Source organism: Loxodonta africana, chromosome 12 (assembly GCF_030014295.1).
Source record: "Loxodonta africana isolate mLoxAfr1 chromosome 12, mLoxAfr1.hap2, whole genome shotgun sequence".
NCBI classification, from domain to species: Eukaryota; Metazoa; Chordata; class Mammalia; order Proboscidea; family Elephantidae; genus Loxodonta; species Loxodonta africana.
Window position 1 is genome coordinate 19553948 of NC_087353.1, and position 24369 is coordinate 19578316.

A 24369-nucleotide genomic window follows, 5' to 3' on the forward strand; every position below is an offset into this window, starting at 1 on the left:
GACAGCAAATCAGTCCTTTTAGTTGCTCGACAGTAAACCTTGTAGTCATCCTTGACTCTTTCTCTCTCATACCTCATGACTAATTTCCAGGGAAACCACTGGTTCTACCTTCAGAATATATCCTGAGTTCTATGACTTCCCACCACTTCCACTGCTACCACCCTAATCCAAACCACTATTATCTCCTACCTATATTATTGCAATAGCCTCCTCTCTGGTCTCCCTGCTTCCACCTTTGTGCCCCTACTACACAGCAGTCAGATTAATTATTTTAAAACACAAGTGAAATCATGTGACTACCTTACTCCAAACCCTCCCCATCTCACTCAGTAAAAGCCAAAGCCCTTACAATGGCCTACAAGGCCCTACCCAATTTGCTCTCCTTCTCTGCCCCCCACCTTTCTCCCCTTCTATTCTCTTTTTACCATGCTGGTCTTGATGTTCACTGAACACACCAGGCATGCTCCCACCTTACGGATTCTGCACAGCTGTTCCTGTGCCTGGACCACTGTCCCTAAGTATCCTCACGCCTCACTACCCAACCTCCTTCAAGCTTTTGAAGCCCTGACTCCACCCCACACTCCTCCTCTGCCTGTTCTGCTTTATTTTTCTCCAGTAGACTAACATACCATCGTTGTTGTTAGCTGCCGTCCAGATGATTCCGGTTGTTTTGCTTATTGTCTGCTACTCCCCACTAAGATGCTGAATGAAGGCAGGGGAATTTTATCTGGCTTCTTCACTGCTGTATCCCCAGCATCCATAAGAGTGCCTGGCATGTATGGTAGATCTCTCAATAAATGTGTGTTGAATGAATGAACAGACCCTGGAAAAGAAGAGAGCTCCAATTTGAGAAGGAAAATTTGGGCTAGTGACAGGGGTGGAAACAAATACAAGCTGGGTGCTGAGAGGTGTGAGATGACAATAGGGCTACTGGAGCAGTAGTGGGTAGGACGAGACTGAGACTGAGGAAAGAGCCCTGGAGGGGGGTTGAAGCCCAGATGGGGGCTCTAAGAGGGCTAAGGAGCAGGCAGAGCTAAGAACTGATTGGTGAGGCCCAAAGAACTGGGGGGAGGGGTCCCAGAAGAGTGGTGGGGTCGGCATAGACAATGTGGGAAGGCGGCTCGGTTGTGTCAGACGGGTCCACTTGGCACACTACGCACACTTACCGCGGTGAATTAGGAAACAGTGGTTAGGAGACTGTGGCGGTTTTCCAGTGACCATCACGTCGTGGACAATATGGGTCAGATAAATGAATGAGCATGGAGTTCTGCAACTGGACAGCTGCAGTGGGCACGCAGAGGAAGGAGACATTTCTGAGTAATTTCTCGGGTGAGAATTCAGTAAGGATATGAGAACTGAGAGAGAGAGAGAGAGAAGGATATGAGAACTGAGAGAGAGAGAGAGAGAGAGAAGGATCCACGAACGAGGTTGAGGATGGTTCCCAGACCCAGGCAGGCAGATCGTGACCTCGTCAGCTGAGGAGATTTGAACTGCAGGGAACCCGTGAGATGGGGGAGGCTGCGGGGGCTGGATCAGAGCGATGGTCTATCACGGGAACAGCACACGGCTTGGGGGTCGGGGAGGAGGGAAGAACGCCCGGTGCCCACGGAGGTTCCAAGCAGGGTCCGGGCTCTGTCCTGGGGCTGGGGCGGCCCGGGGCTGCTGCGGCGGCTGTGGCAGGAGTGGGGGACCGAGCGGCTGCGTTGCTCTCGGGCATGTGCACAGAGGTTCGCTGAGGGACAGCAGGTGCGCGGCGGCAGCCCCGGAGCGCCAACGCCAGGCCTAACCGGCTGGAGCGCCATCCTGCCGCGCGCTGCGCCGACTCCCAGCGGCTCCGGCTCTGCTCGCGCGGCGCCCCGCTCGCTGGCCAATCAGGAGGCAGCGCCCACCTCCCGGCCCCCGGAGGCCCCGCCCCCAGGCCCCCTCGCCGCCAGCCAATGGGAGGCCGAGCCCGGGCCCTCCAGTGCGCGCAGCCCGCGCCGAGCCGGCTCAGAGAGCGAGAAAAGCGAACCCAACCCGTTGGGGCCGCTGCTCCGGACCCGCCAGCCGCCACCGCCGCCGCCGCGCGCCCGCCGGCCAGCCGCCGCCTCCTCCCCCCGGATCGGGTGTACTGTCCCAACCCGAAAGTCCAGTTCTGCGGCCCGGCAGCGGCAAGCCAGCGAGATGACACAGGAGTACGACAAGTGAGTGAGGGCGCCGCCGCGGGAGTCCGGCCGGCAGGGCCCGGGGGCGAGGCTGCGAGCCCACCCCTGCCAGGCCCTGAGCCGCCCCGGCTGGCCGCCCTGCTGCCCCGCCGCCTGGCAGCTGCCGGGAGACGAGGGGGCGTCGCCGCCGGTCCCTGCCGGGCGCTCGCCTCGCGTCTCCGCCGCCGCCGCCGCCGCCGCCGAGGGGTCCGGCCGCTGGGGCGCGGCAGGTGCCGCCAGGCTCGGGCTCCGGCTCCGGCTCCGGCTCCGGCTCCGACTCCGGCTCGCGGCGCCGGACGTGCGGGGGCTCGGTGGGCGTCCGGCTCCCGGCTTCCCTCCCTGCGGCCCTCCTCCCCCGCTCCCCTTCCCGGCCTCTTTGTTTCATTGAAGCAGCTCCTGGAGAGACCCTTGCCTTTGGGAAACTCGACACCTGAAAGGAGCTCTCCTCCTCCTCCGCCTTCTCCTCCTGGCTCTCTTCCCCTCCTCCTCCTCCTCCTCGGTCTCGGAGCGCCGGGCCGACCGCAGTCCGCAGAAGCCCGGCCTTTCCCGCGCCGCTCCTGCGCCTGCAGAGCGGCCCTGGGGCGCAGACAGCCGGCGAGCGGGCGACCCTATGGGGGACGCGCCCCGATTTTCCGTCATGCCTCAAGGACCAGCAGGTCCGCGGAGGAGAGTTTTGCGGTGCCCCGAGTTTGGCTCACTGCCGCTGTTGATGCGCAGACCACAGACAGGCCTGTGAACGCCCTTGTTTCCCTGCCCCCTCGGAGCCTCTGCTCACTTGAAGTTTGCGTGTCTTGGAGACGCGCTGTTCAGCTGGAAAGGTAGACATCGCCAGGTAATCTGTGGTCGCTAAACAGTGTTAATAGGGCAGACCTGATACAACCTTCAGAAATAGAAATTTAGGGGAAGGTTGGAGCGCGCCTGTGTCCTGGTGTTTTCTTTTCACTAGCTGTGGGGGCGAAACAACTACTGTAGGAGTTACTTTGCCACTTGCATCATTGATGGTAATTACAGATTGCCATGTTTTTAATGCGCTGAAATAGCAAGAGGACGAAACTTGTAAAGCAGGGCAATAAACTAGGAAGTACTTCCAAAAATGCCTTTTGGAATTGCTTTGTAATAAAGAAGTATTTTTTGACAAATGCAGCGTGATAATATAAGATAGTAACGTTAGGAGAAATTGGGCGAGGGATAGTCTATTTTCTTTGCAGCTTTTCTGTACGCGTAAAATGATTACAAAATTAAAAAAAAAATTTTAGGCAGTTTAGACCAAAGCAATTCGTATGTTTTGTAAGTGTTAAAGATCACTTTTACGGAATATTTTTAATGGATTGTTTTTGTGTTGTAGAGTATGAAGTTAAATGGTCATTTGGAATATAATTCATACGTTTTTGAGAGGTCGTTGTTGAAGGATTGAGAATTCACCTGAAAGTGATGATGGTCCTTTAGGACTAATCACAGCCTGACGGTCATATAAGGAAAGAAAGGCAACTGGCTTTGTGTTCGTGACTTCTCGTTCAGATAGGACAAAATTTCCAAAGCTAAAATTTTGGCCTTAGGCAGACTTTGGAAATGTAAAACACCTTAAGGGTGATTACAAATGTAAAACCATTTGCAAAAAAATATTTATTTTCTATTCCTTGTACAAATTTTGGATGGGGGTGGAGAAGGGAAGCTGAAAAACTAGCATTACTAGAAGTGAATGAGTCAAGCGCTGTCATCATCTTCTGGAAGCAGCTATTACACTACTAATAATAGTTGAGCAGCATACCAGGAAATCACACATGGTACCACTGCTTCAGTAACTGCTGCAGTCTGGTCTTGGTGGCTCAGGGACTGTCTCTCCATATATTCCTTTTCCTTTTTTAATTTGAGATTTGCATAAATAATCTTTCCCATTTTTGAACATACTATCTGCTTTGAACAACCCATTTTGTTTGTTTTGTGTTAAAATAGCACACCACCTCCAGACCTCTTTCCTCTTCAAATGTAAGCTCTTAAGGCTTTATGCCTAGACGTGAGTAAAAATTGGCTCTAAAATAATACTGAAATTTGACTGAGGATTAATTAAAGTGTTGGATTTTCCCCCCTCTTTCAAAGATGTTCTTTTTCTGAGTCTGTATCTGTTTTTAAAGGTCTGGAAGACTGCCAAATCCTAACCTTTGTTGATTACTTGAAAAGATAATCTTTCCACATTCACTGTTAGAGTAGGTAGGTCACCTTTAGGCCATTTACATACTTCATTTGTGTGTTGCCAGGAGAACTGATCTTTAAACTTGTTAGTTGGAACAGTGATAGTTCAGAGTAGTTTTCAACATTTTAAATTTAATGTTTGTTCTTTCCTTTTAAAGGAAAGCTGCTTCATTTCACTAGAGTTAGAGTTCTACTTTTCTGTTTATTGACTTATATAATAGTACCAACTGAACAGTTGTTGAGACTGTTGACATTTCAAGTTTTTGCAATCAGTAGTGTTTGCTTTAATCTTTTAAATTAAATCTGCTATGAGGCTTCACGAAGGTTTCAGCTCATTTGTGTGGATTTTTTTCCCCCCACCAAACTGCAGTGTTAAAATGAAACAGTTCTTGCCCAGTGTGGAAAACTAGTAAAGATTTTTAAAAAATAGATTTTCTCACATTTTTTTTTTAACTTTTTGTTCACCAGCTTCATTTATTGTTGTAGATTCTTAAGTGTTTATCTCTAAGATAAACAGTTAACTCCCTTGCCAGAAAAGTGTGCCTCTTTATTGGTTTACAGTCAGTCCCCTTTGGCCACATTCCATGCTCAATCTGCTGGTGATCAGTAGAATATTTTGACTTTCTCATTTACCCCGAAGGATTAAAGGAACTATCCCTTTTTATTTCCACCTCCTCCTACCCCTCCCCGCTTCTTAGGTAGGAAATGTTTTAAGACATAGGCACCCAAAGGAGAGAGAAATAACATGTAGCGGCATGATGATTACACCATATATAATCTATTTAAGAGGGTATAGACTTGAAGAGAATAAATGTTCTGTTTTGCCTTACCATGTTCTCATATTTGCTTACGTAGAGTGTTTGGACAGCCTGGCATTTTCTTGGAGTTTTTTGTTTTTTTGCTTTTGCCAAGTAGTATATCCTGAGTTCCATGTGTAGGTTAACTGCAGGTTCCCTGGTCTACTGGCTGGCCCGTTGGCTTGCATTTCAGTGTGTTGTCTTCTGGTCTTGTCTTAATTTGACTTACTAGGGTCATGGATGAAACAATAGACTATTTTATTCCCATTAAATGTCAAGGAATTGGTTGGTTGGCTCTTTAAAAACTAGCTTCTGATCTCTTATAGTAGAAATGACTTAAAAAATTCCATTGCTGACTAGTCGATTCCAACTCATAGTAACCCTATTGAACAGAGTAGAACTGCCCCCACAGGATTTCCTAGGCTGTAATCTTTACAGAGGAAGCCCTGGTGGCATAGTGGTTAAGAGCTATGGCTGCTAACCAAAAGGTCAGTAGTTCAGATCTACTAGGTGCTCCTTGGAAAGGAGCAGTTCTCCTATGTCCTATAGGATCGCTACGAGTTGGAATCGACTGGACAGCAGTGGGTTTGGTTTGTTTTTTTTTTTCTGTCGTTGTTGTTGTTTTAAGTCTCTACAGAAGCAGACTGCCACATTTTTCTCCTGTGGAGCGGGTGGAAGATTCGAACCACTGATGGTTTGGTTAGCAGCCGAGCACTGAACCATTGCGCCACCAGGGCTCCTTAGAAATGCCTTAGAGTGTGGTAATTTTTGTTTTTAATTTCTCTAAAGCAAACGGCCAGTGTTGGTTCTTCAGAATGAAGCACTTTATCCACAGCGTCGCTCCTACACTAGCGAGGATGAAGCCTGGAAGTCTTTCCTGGAAAACCCTCTCACTGCCGCGACCAAAGCCATGATGAGCATCAACGGAGATGAAGACAGCGCAGCTGCCCTGGGCCTGCTCTATGACTATTATAAGGTATCTTTGCCCCCTCTTTAAAAACCCTTAACAACAGTCCCAGATGCACTTGATTCAACAACATATAAAACAGTAATTTGCTGGCAGAATGTAATATAGTTGCCTCTGTAGTGACTATAATAAATAGCTTAATGAGTACTTTGACTTCATGTGGTTCAAAGCTGAAAATCTACAGTCATAGAATCAAAGGTTGTTTTTAGAACTTGTGAACCAGCCAGCTGTTTCGGCTGTATCTGAAAGATGAAGCTACCATCAAAGAGGATAGTAAAAAACAACAACAAAAAAAACCCATTGCTATTGAGTGGTTTCCCACTCATAGCAACCTTATAGGACAGGGTAGAACTGCCTCCCGGGGTTTCCATGGCTGTAATCTTTATGGAAACAGATTGCACATCTTTCTCTGGTGAAATGGCTGGTGGCTTTGAACTGCCAGCCTCTTGGTTAGCAGCTGAGCACTTAACCACTGAGCTACCAGGGCTTCTTAAGAGAATGGTCGATGTATCTTATTGGTATTGAACATTCTACCCAAGGTAATTCTTATTGCTTTGAAGAGTGGACTGTGGTTGACTTACATGTGCTGTGACCTTTATTCGTATGTAGTCAGAATGATTTCCTTTGCCCCAAATGATACTGTAGAGTCTTTCATTTGATTTGATTATAAGATTCATGAAAAAACCTTATTTTCTAGTCTTGGACTTTCTACTTCTGAGATATCAGAATATATTTTGTAGCCTGTTTCCAGAGATTTGGATTAAATTAAATATAATTAATTAGAAATTAAATAAAACTAAATATAATTTGTCCTCTGAATGGATTTTTACATGGTTTTCATATTTGGAATTATATTACTAGTCTATCTCATCGTCATCATCATCTTAATAATCTTAGCTACCCCTTACTGGTGACCTGTTTATGCTGGACACGTTACCAGAATGTAGGATATTATTAATCCCTTCAGAATCTCTGCAAAATAGGCGCTGTTACCCCATTTTGAAGATGAGAAAAAATTCCGAGGTCACACAAATAGTATGTGTTGCAGCCAGGATTTCAGCCCTGGTCTGTTTTATGCCAAAGTCCCTACTCTTTTCAGTACAACTTGCTGTCTCCTGTAGAACTTTACTTAGCATATTGTATTCATTTTGGCCTTCTTCTTTCTGACCAATAGCAGATACTTGAGCATGGCTGTTAAGAGTTTGTAGAGCCCTGGTGGCACGGTGGTTAAGAGCTACAGCTGCTAACCAAAAAGTCAGCGATTTAATTCTACCAGCCACTCCTTGGAAACCTTATGGAGCAGTTCTACTCTATCCTGTAGGGTCGCTGTGAGTCAGAATCCACTTGGCAGCGAGGGGTTTGGTTTTTTGGTTTTTAATAAGAGTTTAGGATACAATTTAAAACAGACTGAGTGGAGGCAAAACTTTGCCATGTGGCCTTTGTTTCATTGTTACCATATGTAACTACCATATGTCATCATTGTGTTGTCACCACTACCTTTATAAAGACAGGAAATTTTCAAGATTGCCAGAAGCAATGTGGAACTGTGGGGTAAAGCCTCTTAATGAGTGTCTTCTTATGCATATGTGTGTCTGTCTGTCTGTATACTTTATAGTTTATTTTTGTTTTGAAAATGTTCGGCCCTACAGAAAAGTTAAAATAGGATAATGAACTTCTAAATACCTTCACCTAGATTCACCAGTTATTTGCTTTTTGTTACATTCTGGCACTATAGTCTTCTTAATTCAAGAAATGCAGAAGGGAAAAAAGAGCAAAGAAGGTAGTTTGGTTATCACAATTAGGGAGGGACCTAAACAAAAAAATTAACCATGTCCTGGTATGAGGCCATGTGTTCAGCTGGTTGCATTTGTGGGATTGAGGTGAAGTTTTTTTCCCCTTTGATTATAAAGGGGACTTGTATAATAACTAACAATGCTAGAGGAAAGCCTAGCCTGGGAAGCTTAGCTATAAAGGGTTTTTTTGAAGTGGAAGTTGTCACGTATCTGTTGTTCTTATGGCTTGTTTTATTGACTCAATCAGTGTAAAAACTAAGTTTCTAAGATATTAACTATGAAATTGTATAATTTTAACTGAAACTTTCAAGAATGGGAGAAAAACAAATTTTGTGCCAGAAAGACCAATGTAATGACCTAATTGTAGTGGTTATATGTGTGTGTGTGTGCGTGTTAAATAAAGAATCCTAAAAGTGTTTTAAGTTTCACTAAGAGATAAATCCTCATTCTATCCATTGCAGGTGACTTTTTTTAACTGTGTTCAATGACAATGTGATAAGCAACAGGACATTTCTCATTTCTGCAATCTTCACATGTACAGTTCATTGACATTAATTAGGTTCATCACGTCATTCAGCCATCACCATTAACTATTCTTAATTTTTCCATCACTCTTAACAGAAAGGGGTGACAATTTTAGTAGCAGTCATTTGTCAGGCTTCTTGTGATATGTGTAGGGTTATTTTCTTTTTTAAATGAACTGACATTTCTTTCAGTTCTTTGGATATAAGCATTTATTTTATCTTTAATGGTAAAACATGAATGTAGGAATAGAATTCTTACATTGAAAATCACTTTCAAATGTCTTAGCACTTTTGTGGTACACGTTGGGATTAAGTCTCAGTTGGATTGCTATCCACAGTATACCTACTAATAGTGAAGAGCAGAGTCAAAACAGGAACAGAAAAAACTGAGTTAGATTGTCTTTTGGATAATAGAATTACTACCTTTGGGTAATGTGAGTCCCAGAATATCTAAAGAAATATAACACATTTGGGTCTTGGAAATAAACTGAAGTGGCTGCTCCTTTTGATTTTGCATTTGACCTGAAAGGAAGGGTAGCAGAGGAGAGCACTGAGGAAGCTGAGAGAGCCAGTTGTGTTTTCAGCAGCAGCCTCTCTGTTATGTGACGTAGATAAATGAGTAACACCAGGCCAGAGGCCCCTCCAGAGATGAAACCCAATCTTCGTTGACAGAGTAAATTTTGATGCCCTGAGCTTACGTGGCAGTTAAATAATAGTTGGTTTTTACGTATCAAGCTGGTGGTCAGGTTGTAAGCTCTTTGAGAGTAGACACTGTCTTGCTCATTGATATGTCTCCAGAGCCTGGTGTATAGTAGGCAATTCGGTAGATATTTGTTGGACAAATAAGTGAAGGATTGAATTTACAGAAAAATAACAAACTGTGTTTTAGCGTGAACTGTGTACCTCCCTGAGTAAGAACTCAGTTCTTTCCGTATGTTTTAATATGTAAGGTTCCAAGAGAGAGAAGATCATCCACAGCAAAGGCAGATGTTGAGCCCCCAGAGCCAGATCACAGCAAAAGGTAACGTTTAACGTACAGCAGCATCGGTCAGCACACTGTGAAAATGCCGCATCTCTGTGGACAGAGAGCTGAAGACCGTTTAAATGAATTAGCACTAGTGGAAGAGATGGGTATTGGACTCTTAATACCTAAATTCAGATTTCGTTACTGATTTACTGACTATGATCCCAGTGCCCTGAGAAGTTACCTGTTTCTTTAGGTTTAATTTTTGCCTTTTCTAGAAAACAAAAGCGTTCTTTTCGAAAGAGATGTTTTCAGTAATAAGTGTTCGCTTGTTTGTTTTGAGGACTCTCTTAAGGCGGATGTGAATTAAGGCAGAGGTGGGGGTCCATTAAAAAAAAAAATTAAGTACCAATGACTCTTGAATAACTGCTTAAGTAAAATTTAATGAAGTAAATTAAACGGCATTCCAAGCTGCAGCTGAAATTATTTTTGAAACATTTTGGGATGAAACTTTGCCAAAATATGTAATTAATTAATTTAAATAGAAAATTAAATTAAGGCTTGACTTCATAGTCATGGAAAACCTTTTCAATACATGTTTTAATTACCCCGTGTTTTATTAATAATAAAGGAATAAAAAAAATTTAAAGAAAGAATGATTATGCAGAATCCTGCTTTCCTGGCAATTGCTTGATTTCTGTGTGCATTCAAGTTTTGTGTGGCTGTCTTCACAGGTAGAATTTGCTAGTATGCTTTCTTTTACTTGGAAGATTTCCTAAGTATTTTCCATGTGGCTGTTTTATTAGTCTTCATAGTTGCCATCTGGGAAAGGTTTATGGCTTTCATTTTTTACTTTTTATTATAGACATTTTCAGACATTACAAAAATAGAGAAGTACTATAGCAAGTCCACAGATATCCAGCACCAGCTTCAGCAATTGTCAACATAATGACTCCTGTTTTGTCTATTCTTCCTTCTTGCTGAACTTTTAAATCAATGAGTTTATTTATTTCTGCAGACATATTTTAAAGCAAAACCTAGATATCTCTGTCACATATTTTCTTTAGTTAGGCACTGAGGCCGTATTTCATTTTTCACTATTACAAAGCCTTAGTGAATAACTTCCTATATACCTTTTCCCTTTTTTTTTTTTTTTTTCTTTAGGATCAATTTCTAGGAGCGAATTTATGGCCCAGGGTTGGAACAAGTTTATTGATCTTGAAATGTGTAATATTGCCAAACTGCTTTATTCCTTAAAGTTTTCAGCCTGTATGATTTGAGGGAGCTTTGAAAATTGATTGATTTTAACCATCAGAAGTCACCTTATATTGCCCAGAATGTTTATTAAACCAAAGATAATTTTATGTACATGTGTCTACTGGTACAATATAATCATAGGTTTCCTTCTGGTAAAAGAGAAAGCCAAATAAGCTTAAGGACTAGGAAAAGTGGTCACCAAATAATAGTAGCTCATACTCTTGCATGCTTGTATGCCAAGTGTTATTATAAACATTTTTGTATATCATCTCATTTAATCCTCATAATGACCTTGTGGGTAAATACCATTATTATCCCCGTTTTCTAGCTGAGGATTTGGTTACTGAGAGATGAAGTAACTTGCTCAAGGTCACAGAGCATTTGAAACCAGGCGGTCTGACTATAGAGTCTACACTTGAACCGCTATTCTGTGCTGCTTCAGGCTTCTAGTAAAACTGGTGTTAAAATTATTCAAAATAAAGTATAATAGAGGATACTCCTGAGTTCTCAGTATTTCAAATGAAATTTTACTAACGCTTTTGACAGCACTTGACTGAAAACTATGAAGCCTTCTAGTGTGGGTTGTCGTGCCATTTTCTGTTTATTTGGCCTCTCTGCCAAGTGAATTATTATTGCACAGGACCCAGCAGCCCAGTGCCATTAAGAAAATAAAACTTGTCGAAGAGCTGTATCAGCATCACGTTTGACAACACAGCTTTCTCTTCTTTTCTTCAAGAAACAGCATAGCAAATGTGACTGAACAGCCGCTCATTTCCACTGGAGAAAACAGAGTGCAAGTACTGAAAAATGTGCCATTTAACATTGTTCTTCCCCACGGCAACCAGCTGGGTATTGATAAGAGAGGCCATCTAACAGCTCCTGATACGACAGTCACTGTCTCCATAGCAACGATGCCTACCCACTCCATCAAGACAGAAACCCAGCCACATGACTTTGCTGTGGGGATCCCCCCGGCAGTGTATCATCCTGAGCCCACCGAACGTGTGGTAGTTTTCGACCGGAACCTTAATACTGACCAGTTCAGCTCTGGTGCTCAAGCCCCAAATGCTCAAAGGCGTACTCCAGACTCCACCTTCTCAGAGACCTTCAAGGAAGGCGTTCAGGAGGTACAGGAAACAAAAACATCTTCCTAAGACGGCTGCGTGTTTGTATAAGTATTGGGTTCCACCTTTTCCTTGTTATGTAAGCTTGAAACTCAGCCTGAAATGAATAGATTAGGAATAAAAGATTTTTTCTTCTTTTTTTTAAAGAGAAAAGGCCCATGGGTATAATTTGAAATCTAAACCTTATAAAACCAGAACTTATTATCAAGGGCATATGGCTAATCTTACCAGCAGCTGAGTTAACGCTTACGATTTCAGCTAAGTGATTTGCTGGAGGAAGAGAAGGAGAACCCCATACATATTCTTCCATTGGCAACAGAAGTATTCGCACAGTCTTGTCCTGTTCGGGTTTTGTCCTAGACCTAAACAAACTTCTGCAGTTGGGCTTAGTGTAAAACGATTGATTGTGTATTTGCTTGGTGTTTCTTGATTGTTGTTATAATCAGGGAGGCAGGTGGATCTTAACGGTAAATGCATTGTGTGAAATTTATAAATTAATTCCAGATACTTCTGAGGGTCTTATGATGATGAACATCTCACTCAGGTAAAAGTTAGAGCCTGAAGATCTTTGAAATTGTATTTAATGTCTCAGTTGGGGAAAAGAGCATCTATTTCCACTTAAGGAGTTAAGAGTAGAATAGTAGCCTTTCCTGTGAAAATGCGCCTTATCCATTCAGCCATGGGGTAAACTCCATACTGTATCTTAACTTGGTGCAGTGATAGGGCTGACTCCTAAAAGTCCTAAGATTTTGGTTGCAAATTCTGGAATTTGAACAGAACTGGAATGTGTGGGAAGGATGAGAAACAGAAGTAATGAATCACAGGCACATTAAAGGGAGTACCTTAAAGTGTGCCTTGCCTTAATTTGCTTGAGTGGTATATGAAAAATGGATATTTCCCTTTTTTATTTTAATTTATTGTTCATCTTGAAACTTTAAAAAAATTCTTTTCATTATTGCTATCGCTTTTTTGTAGACTCTACATTTTTATTTGAAAACGAATATTGAAAGGGTAACGGGTTGCTGTAAGCCACAGCCTTTTCTGCTATACTAGACCTCGGACTTTAGTAACCGTGATAACCAGTTAAATAGTTGTGGCTTATTACATTGATATTTCAGGTTTTCTTCCCCTCGGACCTCAGTCTGCGGATGCCTGGCATGAATTCAGAGGACTATGTTTTTGACAGTGTTTCTGGGTAATAGTTGCCTTTTAATTTGATTTTTAATTTTCAGCTTTTATGACTTCTTTCTTTTTTGTTAATTTGATATTGATAAGTCAGAGGTGGCTTTCATGGGCTTTCAAATTTTACCTTACTACATTTGCTGTGGACATATCTTTGGTAGAGGTCATTTGCTTCAGTGCGTTTCCTTTTGGACCCTCTGAACTGTGCTTCACGTTTCCCTAATTCTTGGTGTTGGTGCTTTTCTTTCCCCTTGGTTTCTTTCTGTGATGGTGGAGAAGGAAATGTTAAAAGAAGAGACAAAGGGGGTAAATTTGATTTCTCAAGTCCCTCCTGTTTCAAAAGTCTATAATTCTGCGAGAATGTGGGAATAAAAGCTGTTATTTTTTTATTTGCCTTGCTAGTAATAGATGAAGTCAACCTTTTTCTGACCTGACAGCCTTTTCTTTTTAACCTCACAAAATTGTATCTCTGGTCGGTGCATATTTTCAAAGTTAATTAGAAACACAGCACCTTCAGATTTATTTTTAAAAGAGTCTAGGATTTCATTGTATAGCTTTGTTTTATGCATTTCTATGGGTGTGTTATATTTTGCAATGAACAGTTTTTTTTTTTTTTTTTTTGAAGTCTAGGATTTTATGGGAGTGGAGACATTCCTTACAGACCTGCCTCAAATGCAGGCGTCACAAACTCAAATGCCTTTAGGATCTAGGATAGGATAGGATCGGCAAACTTTTTCTTTAAAAGGTCAGATAGTAAATACTTTGGGCTTTGTGGGCCATACAGTCTCTGGCGAAACCACTCAGCTCAGCCATTGTAGCACAAAAACTATGTAGACAGGACATAGACAGCAAGCATGGCGATACGCCAGTAAAACTTTAATTTACAGAAGCTGGTGTAGTTTGCCCACCCCTGGTCGAGGAAAGTTATTAAATAATTTTAGGGACATATATGAGTGGAAGTATAAGATAATAGGTAACGTAGAGAGTTGTGGCGTGCCCAGCTAAAGACGCTTAAAAACAAAAACAACAAAAAAGTGCTGTGGGCCAAGTCAGATGTAATCGCAGGACCACCAGCTACCTGTTGGTAACATCTGCTGGGTCTTTACCAGGTTGGCTGCATGTCTTGTGAGAGTTCCCTTCCAAAGTCCTTTTTGCTTATTAGTACCTTTAATGCCCTTAACTTCCAAATGTGTAATTGTTGACATCATATCCTAAAATTTCTGGTAGGCATTTCATAGTCCCACACCTGAGAGGTATGAGAATCTATGGGTTGCAAGGACTTCTGTTTAAGATTATATTTATCATGGAAAAGGTAGCAAATGCTATTTATAATATGGCCTGGTCAATTGGATTTTTCCTGATCATTTGCTATCTAAATACACCCACACTGAAGCATTTTAAGATTGAACTACTAAAGCATATAGGAAGTTTCCCAGACAGTGGATTGGAGATCTCTGACTTTTTTGTCCTACAGGAACAACTTTGAATATACCCTAGAAGCTTCCAAATCACTTCGGCAGAAGCCGGGAGATAGCACCATGACATACTTGAACAAAGGCCAGTTCTATCCCATCACCTTAAAGGAAGTGAGCAGCAATGAAGGAATCCACCACCCCATCAGCAAAGTTCGAGTAAGTTCTGTTCTGAGTTCTGTTACTTAGGAAAGCTAGTCAGAGATTAGTATGTTCATGTTTAAAGGAGGTCTAAATGAAGGCCTAAAATTACAGTTTCCGGTGTTAACTAAGTAAGTTTTCCCAAACATACTCACCCTTCAGTGTCTTTATGTTGTAATGCATTCTCTTTGATAGAGTGTGGTCATGGTGGTATTTGCTGAAGACAAAAGCAGAGAAGATCAGCTGAGGCATTGGAAATACTGGCACTCCCGGCAGCACACTGCTAAACAAAGATGCATTGACATAGGTAAGTAGCTCAGGAGTCTGCTTTTATTCCCAGAGGTGCAAGCATCCAGTTTTCTAAATCCAATTATTTTTGGCAGCGATCAGCTTCCTGCCGACAGCATTTGAATTTTTATGCCAGCCACTGATCTGTTCCAAACACTGTTCTTGGCCTCCTGGAATCAGTGCTGTCTTACCATTACTTCCTTCATAAGGATATGTGCCCCATGGAATGGGTTTCCATATGACACCCGGGCCAGATGCTGTGGAGCCAGCTAATATGAGTGCTTTTCTTTCCAGACTGTGAATTTTTTTTTTTTTAATTGTACTTTAAACAAAGGTTTACAGAACAAACTAGCTTCACATTAAACAGTTAGTACACATACTGTTTTATGACATCGGTCAACAACCCCATGGACATGTCAACACTTTCCATTCTAGACCTTGGGTTCCCTATTACCGGCTTTCCTGTCCCCACCTGCCTTCTAGCCCTTGCCCCTGGGCTGGTGTGCCCCTTTAGTCTCATTTTGTTCTATGGGCCTGTCTAATCTTTGGATGAAAGGTGAACCTGAGGAGTGACTTCATTACTGAGTTAAAAGGGTGTTGGGGGGCCATACTCTCGGGGTTTCTCCAATCTCTGCAGACTGAATTTTTTGAGGAGTGATGTCTTAAATTTTAAGGGATTCTGAGTGTTTGGAGATAATGGTAAGGTGGAAAAAACCAAATCAACAAATAAAATAACGCTGATGTGGCTGTAGCGGCCTAACAGTCCTCTCGAGTTATATGCTAAACTATATTGCTAGTCTCTTGCACCTGCCAGTAGACTCAGAGTCATCATCTGAGGTATAACAGCAAACCTGTGCAACTCCAGAGTTACTGAAGTAATTTTACAAAGTCCTCTATCTTGCTATGTATACAATTTTTATATAAAACCATTGTCTGTAGCACAAATGGCTGTTAATTTTAATGTTACTTTTTTTTTTTCACGTTTTGTAATGCTCACATTCTCTTATAGAAGAATTAGAATAACTTGAGTTCTAGTCGTGATTTTGTGGACGAGTTTTGTGACCTTGGGACAATTATTTAGCATTTTAGAACTAGATTTCCTAATTCTGGCATAATGGGATTGCATTAAATATCCCTAAGCTTACCTCTGTTACAAAATTTCTGATTCTTTTTCTTTCATTTTTTTGGAACTGCTTTCAAGCCTACAAAATGTTAATTTAAATTATCCAGAGGTAATAATGTAAAAACTGAATCTTACGTTGAACTGCTATAATCTCATTTTGGAATTGAAAATCACAGGTTTCTTTTTCTCTTTCATCGTTTCCCTAATAGCTGACTATAAAGAAAGCTTCAATACCATCAGTAACATCGAGGAGATTGCTTATAATGCCATTTCTTTCACTTGGGACATTAACGATGAAGCAAAGGTAGGTGATAGAGCCCACGGGGGTTCCCATAAAGTGTATGAAATGAGACAGGACTCCGGGAGAAGAAATAGCTGTTATCTCATCAGCTCTTTCTTATCTTCCTGCTGGATCCTTTACTTTCTTTTCATTATTTTACATTTTCTGAAAGTAAAACAACTTCTCAGACCTTAGAAAAACTATCCTTCTCCCCTTTCTGTCCTCTCCCTCATCCAAAAAAGAGGTTCTTTTTCTTGACAGACTTGAACGCATGTAGTCCAGTACGTGAAGCAGACCACCACTACCCCTGTTGGACCTTGAGTCTGACTGCTGAATTGTTTTGTCTTTGTTTCCTCATTTGCAAAGTGGGGTTAATACCCATCTCCTTCTGTCCAGGAATGTAGTAAGGCTTATTGAGGCTGTGCCTGTAAAGCTGTTTGAGTTTTTTGGAGAAAGGCCTTAAATACAAGTTATCATTAGCAATACTTTATTTCGTATCATAACCTTGGAAATACAACTCAGGTTAGAGTCTCCTATCTTGTACCTTTACAATGGGAGAATTGCCTCCAATGCAGAGGGTCTTTTGAGTAACTCTAATTGGAATTTTTAGTGCCCTTTAAGAAAAATTAAACATATTCTTAAGCCATTTCTGCCCTTGCGCACAGCATCCTTCCCTTTTAGTATAATCCCTCTCTTCCCAAAGTTATTAGAGTTCTGGTATTCTCTCTTTAGATTTGTTTAAAACTTAGAAGCTCACGTAACACAACATACACATTTTTTTGACAGGTATTAAAATAAGATTGAGCTTCAGTATTCATTGCAATATTAGGAAGAGTTTTCTATATCATGTCTAGGTGCAAAGTTATAACCACCTCCCTGTCATTTTCCATCCTCTCCTTTCTGTTTTTCTTTTATTTATTCAACAATTTTTGAAATAAAACACTGTATGTCCTTTGCCACTGAGTCTATATTGGTGCTGAATATTAGAGTTTCATTTTATGCTGCCTAAGGTTGCTTTTGACCTCTTTCAAGTGTTAAAAAGCAAAGCTGTCACTTGGAGGACTAAGCTGCGCCTGACACAAAACCAAACCCGTTGCCTTCAAGTCTATTCTGACTCATAGCGACCCTATAGGACAGAGTACAACTGTCCCATAGAGTTTTCAAGGAGCGCCTCAGTGGATTCAAACTGCGTGCCTTTTGGTTACCAGCCCTAGCTCTTAACCACTATGCCACCAGGCTTTCCTTGCCATGGTATTTTCTATCACCTGACATGCATGCGAGAGCTGGACAATGAATGAAGAAGACCAAAGAAGAACTGATGCATATGAATTATGGTGTTGGCGAAGAATATTGAATGTACCATGGACTGCCAGAAGAATGAACAAATCTGTCTTGGAAGAAGTACAGCCAGAATACTCCTTAGAAGCACAGATGGCAAGACTGTGTCTCACATACTTTGGACATGTTGTCAGGGGGGACCAGTCTGTGGAGAAAGGATATCATGCTTGGTAAAGTAGAGGACTGGCAAAAAGAAAATCCCTAAATGAGATGGATTGACACAGTGGCTGGAACAATGAGCTCAAACGTAGCAACGATTGTGAAGATGGTGCAGGACCAGGCAGTCTTTCGTTCTGTTACGCGTAGGATTGCTGTGAGTCAGAACTCACTCCACAGCATCTAAGAGCAGCAACAAACGTTGCCTTTAAAAACCATATGACTGAATTCTTGAGAACCAGCTTAAATTTGTATTACAGTTGCTTTCCTTTCTAATTGTGGTCATCACGTTGAAGGCAGAAGCGTGTTTTTAAGGCGGCAGGATATAGTAAGTTGGGTCCACTAGTCTCTGAAGCTTAAGTTACCACAATTGCATGAAGGCTTTCCTGTTGACCACCTCCCTCATAGATAAACATCGGCAGGCTATCCCAAGTTTGGTGCTTGATTAAACAATGAATTCACTACAGAGGAGCTACTAGGAGGAAAAGTAAACTTTGTATTTTACATAATTGTTGTTACAGTTATTTTGACATTAAATATAATAGGACTCAGTGTGCTGGCTACATAAGAAGAGTTGGCCCTGTGCCCTCCGGGGTGCTTCTGTTCTTGAAGAAAACTGGAGAAATACTTCCTGTTTGCTGTTTGGGACTAATTGAGAAGTTGTAGAGCAGGCGACACTTCTCTGACTTACCTGTGACCTTGGGCTAGTCCCCAAGTTCACTAGCTCCATTTTTTTCCCTAGAAAAATAAAAAGGCTAGAGTGGCAACTCTCTTCTTTGTTGGGGTGGTGTCAGGATTAATAAGTACTTGTCAGAGTGCTTGGAGATCTTGGCTAAAAGGCCCTGCACATGGGCAGGGCGTTTTGTTTGTTTGATGTGTCACTCTTCAGGGTGGGAGTAATGAAAGTCAAGATGACGGATAGGGATAATGGCTTGTTTTATTCTGAAGGCCTACAGCATATTTGTATTAAAGAGAAATATTGTCGGAGGTGTGTCTTAAGTAGCCTTAATGGCATTGTTAATTGCTCTAGGTAAATTTAGTTTCATTTCCCCTCCCAGACCCCCAGCACTGACTTGATTTTTAAGTTTTTGCCTGCTTCTGGAAGGGTGTTGTGCTACTCCTTAATGAGCCTGCTACCTTTTGAAGCTGGTATCAGGCATCAGCTTCAGGCATGTGTTGGAATGAAGTGTCTAGATTTTCTGCTTTCCCCAGCCAAGTTGATGTTTTCTGTTATTATACATAAAGTAATTAATGCCCCAGGGAGCTAGAGTGAATGAATCGTACATGCAGAATCCTGTAGCTATAGGTTTTTTTTTTTTTTTTTTTTTTTACTTTTTGTAAACCATCCACTTTCTTTACCCAGTTTTTAGGTCCCATTAGAGTTCTGGTATTGCTACTTTTGTTGATTTGTGATCCCCCTTTCTTCTCTCCCACAAACATAAATGTTTTTGGAGACGTGTGTCCCTTTTCCCCCATCCCTTCATTTAAAGATATCCATTTTTTATTACACCCTTTTGGCCATGCTGGGATGAATAAAACCAGAATTCTGGCCCAGGGTCAACATCTGAATCTTCCCTGTAGCCTCTATCTCTCAATTTGGAGGTGACTGTATTTTGAGGGCAGATCAGGTTGAATCTTGACCTTCTTGGTTTATCTTCTAATGTGGAAAGAGCACTGCCAAAGCCAAGACTCATGTACTGTCCCTGTACACGCTGTGCCCATCAACAGGAACATGCCTGCTGTTACCATGGAAACATTAAGAAGTTATGGAACTTGTTGACAATCATTGGTTTTCAGAGTGGTAGGGGAGAAGGAAGTTGTTTTTAAAAGCAGAAATATCTTAGAAACAGTCCCCCAGGCAGCAACAGCCTGTCCACTGTGTACACCTGTTTCATTTTGTTGCACTTCACAAAAAATTACAGAGACTTGTTTGAGTAGTCAGGCGTCTTTTAGAGTCTGAAATCCGGGCAGGTTAAAGTTCAGCAGACATTCCCATTTCGTTGTGAAATAATCAGATTTCTTTTCTGATGTATAGCTGAGATCAGCTGCTTGAGGCCATTTTGGCAGGGAGACGAAGCAGTTACCTTTGAAACATTAAGAGATGGAGCTCTAGTGAGGTGTTCAAGTTTAGAATTTGTAGGGCAAGATACGAGGGTACCAGTCACCTGAGGAAGAGGGGACGAGGAGATGGGGGTGGGAGAAGATTAACCCAAACTTCAGCTATATAAACATTTTATCCAGAGCCAGCTGCGCACCTTTTCCTTCTACTGCAGGAATTTATAACTATCCAGCAGTTACGAGCACCTGCTGTAGACAAGGCACCGTGCTAGATCCAGGCTGGTATTGCACATACCAGTATTACAGTTCAGGTATAAAACCAAACCAAACTCACTGCCGTTGAGTCAATTCTGACTCGTTATGACCCTGTAGGACAGTGTAGAATTACCCCATAGGGTTCCCAAGACTGTAATATTTATGGAAGTAGCCTGCCACATCTGTCTCCTCCAGAACAGCTGGGTTTGAGCCACTGACCTTTTGGTTAGCAGTGGAGCACCTAACCACTGCGCCACCTGGGCTCCTTAGTTCAGGTATATTGTAGGCCACCAGAGCTCCTTAGTTCAGGTATATTGTAGGTTAAATTGGCTTTTGTGAGATGGTTTGTGATCCTAAACATAACACCGTGGATTCTAAGGAAAAATGTGTTTATACCACTTTACAAATGAACTTTGGAAACACAAATACATTTTAAACTGGGGGCTATCTGTTGTGTTCGTTAAACAATGAATTCACTACACAGGAGCTCCTTGGAGGAAAAGTAAACTTGGTGTTTTATATCATTGTTGTTACAGTTATTTTGAAATTAAATAGAGTGAGGTTTCAGTGTTTCCTAAACCAAGTGAGTAATTTTGGCTAGGCTTCACATCTTGGCCTGTGGATTAATTTCTTGTTTGGGTTGTAAATCTGAGGGTTTACAACAGCATCGGGATTTGGTTAGTGATATGAAATAAGGGCCTCTCAAAGCCTGAAGATGTAAAATAAATAGAGGAAAAAGAAGTTAAGGAGAGAGAATTAACTTCTCTGAGTGCCTGCTATGTGCCAGGCACTGCACTAAGGTGTCCCACCTGTGTTCACATTTAATGAGGCATCACTACCTGCCCAGTATCCATAAAAAACACTTAGCCCTCCCGATGGTTATGTGTTTGCTGCTTGGTCTTTGGAACGAGGCCTCCCTTCTAAGGAGGCAAGAATGTAGACCTTGAGTTGGGTAGGAAGTGTTCTTGACAGCGGAGATTATTTGAAAGTGTAAGAATTTTTGTTAATAGAGCAGCATTATGGACGTGCTCATATCAACTCCTTTAGTAGAACAGCATTTTTGCTACTAGGAAGGACTTTACGTTGCTTTCTGGATGAGTGATCTTTAACAGAGGACTCGGAATTATTATCCAAAAAATGGCTGTATTTGAATCCAGTGAAAATTAGACTATCAGCTCTGAGGGAGTCCTATAATCCAAGGAACCACTAATAGGAAAGGGTGTCTGTATTGCTCTATAGGAGCATCTTTTGATTATAGTTAACTGGACAGTCTGGCAAATAGGAAAACAGCTACAGTTCATAGCAAAGTTCAAGATTGCTCCGATTATATTTATACAGTTGTTGTGTTGTTATCGTGTGCCGTCAGTTCCAACTTTTAGCAACCTTATATGACAGAGTAGAACTTCCCCCTGGGGTTTCCAGGGAGCAGCAGGTGGATTCGAACTACCAACCTTCTGCTTAGCAGCCTGAGCCCTTAATCGCTTTGCCACCAGGGCTGTATGTATACAGTAGTCCCCCCTTGGCCCTGGGGGATATGCTCCAAGACCACCCTGTGGATTCCTGAAACCACAGACAGTACTGAACCCTATGTATACTATGTTTTGTCCTGTACATACATACTTATGATAAAGTTTATAAATTAGGCACAGTAAGAGAGTAAACAATAATAAAATAGAACAATAGTAACAATATACTGTAATGTAAGGGGAGACCACAGCATGTGTGTATGTGTGTGTGTATTTATATATGGCCATGATCTTCATGAATGTTAAGCAAACCTTTTAAAGATGTAATGAACCCCAGGGGTATAAGTACCTAACTAATAGGTTTTCTCCAATAGTGACAAACCTAAACCTTTACACTAGGTGGACTAGGGTACAGCTACCATTACATGTTTTATTTTAAAAACATTAACAGTGAAGACCTTACTGTCAGCATGCACCAAGCTCCACGGAGTAAGTAAGGTCAGAGAAAAAGTTAAATGTAGAGACTGATGTTGTGTTACTGTACACTTCATGGAGCCCTGGTGGCGCAGTGGTGCAGAGCTATGGCAAGCTACAACTGCTGACAAAAAGGTTGGCAGTTCAAATCTACCAGCCACTCCTTGGAAACCCTGGGGGGCAGTTCTGCTCTGTCCTATATGGTCACTATGAGTTGGTATCGACTCGATGGCAACAGATTTGTGTTTTTTTTTTTTTTTTTTGATGCACTCCATGACTTCAGACAACCTGAAGATTTGGGCATTTCTCCTGCAGTGCTGATGCGGGAACCGGGCTGCTTTTTAGTCAGCCTTCCTCAGGCCTTCAGAAGGAAGCACGTCTTTTCAGTTTGTGGTCGGATTACTCACAGACAGATGGAACTGCATCTTTTTCATGATGGCATGATCTTATCTCTAGGGGTGACAGAGCCAATTTCAACAGACTTTCCTTTCTCTTCACAGTTCAGTTCCCTTACATTTTTTACCTTCAGCGTGGCGTGTTGGCTGTGGCGAAGGGGAAAGGGGCAGCCAGAGAGAGGAGGTAGGACAAGATCAGAGCATCCTGTTCCCTAGAGGGGAAAAAGAACACTGTCAAATGAGAATACTTGGTGCTTTTACTTTTAGTTATAATCTATCAGCTATACGAAGGAACTCTGAGGCATTCTAAAGGATTGTCCTTCAGAGCCACATGTTTTATGTGTCACGGGAAGGCTCACGTTACAAAAGAAAGAGGATTAAAATAGAATTTGGAGCCTGACAAGAGTACCAAGAAGCTTTACCGTGAGGGAGCCTGTGTTTGGACGGAGCATTGGTATCTTTCCCTTTTGTCTTCTTGTCTCAGCAAAAGTGTGTGGCGTTTCCCCGGGGCAGGGATTACTGAGGTTTGCAGAGTTCATTCTCTAGCAGAGGGGTGTAACCATTCTGGTAACTTGAACTTAAGACTTTTTGTATATGCTTATGGGATGCAGGCTTATGAGTTTGTTGTTTTGTCTAAGCATAATATTTGCAATTCATTGTGAGCGATTTTTAATTTGTTTGGGCTGAGCATATTGCTTGCATTTATAGGGATTCCATTCTAGTGAAGCATCAGTCAAGTGCTCCATTAAAATAAGGTGTTGCCAGTTTGGTTGCATGAAGCAGGGACAGGTTTGGTTTGTTTCACAACTTTAAATTTCCAGTGCGAATGGGAGGGGAGGAGGGAGGGAGAGAAGTGAGTCAAATATCTGACTTGCAATTGCAGTTAAATGAAGGCAGGAGATTTAAAACTAAAACATAGACTCCCTGGCCTAAATAGAGCCTGTGGTTTAGAGAGAAATCAGGAGCATTGTTATTTTTAAAACAAAGGGTGAGAGACTTTTAAGAGTCTAGACAGATCACAAAGCTAACTTGAATGAACTGGCTTATCCCTATGTTTCTATCCTTAGGACCTTAGGGAAACTCAAGATAGAAACGGAGGCTTCTGAATTGAGATTCCTTCGACTCCGGGGGTTTTCTTTTATGCCGTTTGAAAATACATGCTCATTACAGTAAAAATATTTCGGAAGGGGGATGCCAGAGAGATAGTTGCATGCCTTTATAGGGAATGAGTAGTTTTTAGACTGGTGGTTTGACCAGTATTGAGAATAACTAAATCTTCTTGATTGGAAGTCTGTGGGGAATGCCTTAATTGATAAGGAAAAAACTCTTTACTTGGCAGTTAGAAATTTTGCTTTGAAGGAACTATTCTTGGTAGGATTGGCAAGATGAGTTCTCCTTTAAATTTCTTAATTTTTTGTTAGCTAAGTTTGTTTGACTTTGGCTTGAAAGCATTTCAAGGAGTATACTCCGTAGTGTCTAAGCAAGAGGTTCCATCCAGATGTAGACGACGACATTGAATCCCGGTGGGACTTTAGAATCCACAGGTAACAATAGCTTGCATTTATTATAGCACAAGCCTGAGGGTAAGGGCCAAGTCTGTGATGTCTCTGATTGGACAAGTGAAACACTTGGCAGCTGAAGAAAGCTTTAGTTCGGTAGTGAGACTTGGATCTTGTGAAACGAGTTTGAAGCACCTATGTCTGTTTAGCCACTATTTGTGCTGTCACTTGATTTAGTTTTTTTTTGTTTTTTTTTTTCCTTTTGGTCAAACTTCTCCCCTTCCCCCACCCCACCACTGTCAAGAAACAATAAGTTCCTCTATACAGCTTTCTCCTTTGACAGCTTGTCACCTGAACCCTGCTTCTTCTAAGCCCTTCCTGGAAATGGCATCTAAGCTTGTTCTCTAAATCTGTTATTTCAACCAATTTTGCTACTTATAAAC

General features: G+C 41.9%; 1 protein-coding gene across 4 annotated transcripts in view; it reads left to right on the plus strand.

Annotated features, from left to right (window-relative positions):
- The first annotated feature begins 2049 nt into the window (after positions 1–2049).
- The window catches only part of GRHL1 (grainyhead like transcription factor 1), a 54594-nt gene continuing 32274 nt past the window's right edge, over positions 2050–24369 (plus strand). For 3 of the 4 annotated variants that reach the window (XM_023550422.2, XM_003411882.4, XM_064295024.1), the window contains exons 1-8: positions 2051–2183; positions 5960–6146; positions 9405–9475; positions 11412–11802; positions 12918–12994; positions 14456–14612; positions 14790–14901; positions 16215–16309. In XM_023550422.2, coding sequence (XP_023406190.1) covers positions 2164–2183; positions 5960–6146; positions 9405–9475; positions 11412–11802; positions 12918–12994; positions 14456–14612; positions 14790–14901; positions 16215–16309 — 1110 coding nt within the window. In that variant the 5' untranslated portion in view covers positions 2051–2163. Of the gene's footprint in view, positions 2184–5959; positions 6147–9404; positions 9476–11411; positions 11803–12917; positions 12995–14455; positions 14613–14789; positions 14902–16214; positions 16310–24369 lie in introns of all 4 variants that reach the window. The other variant, XM_023550423.2, reaches the window with a different exon arrangement.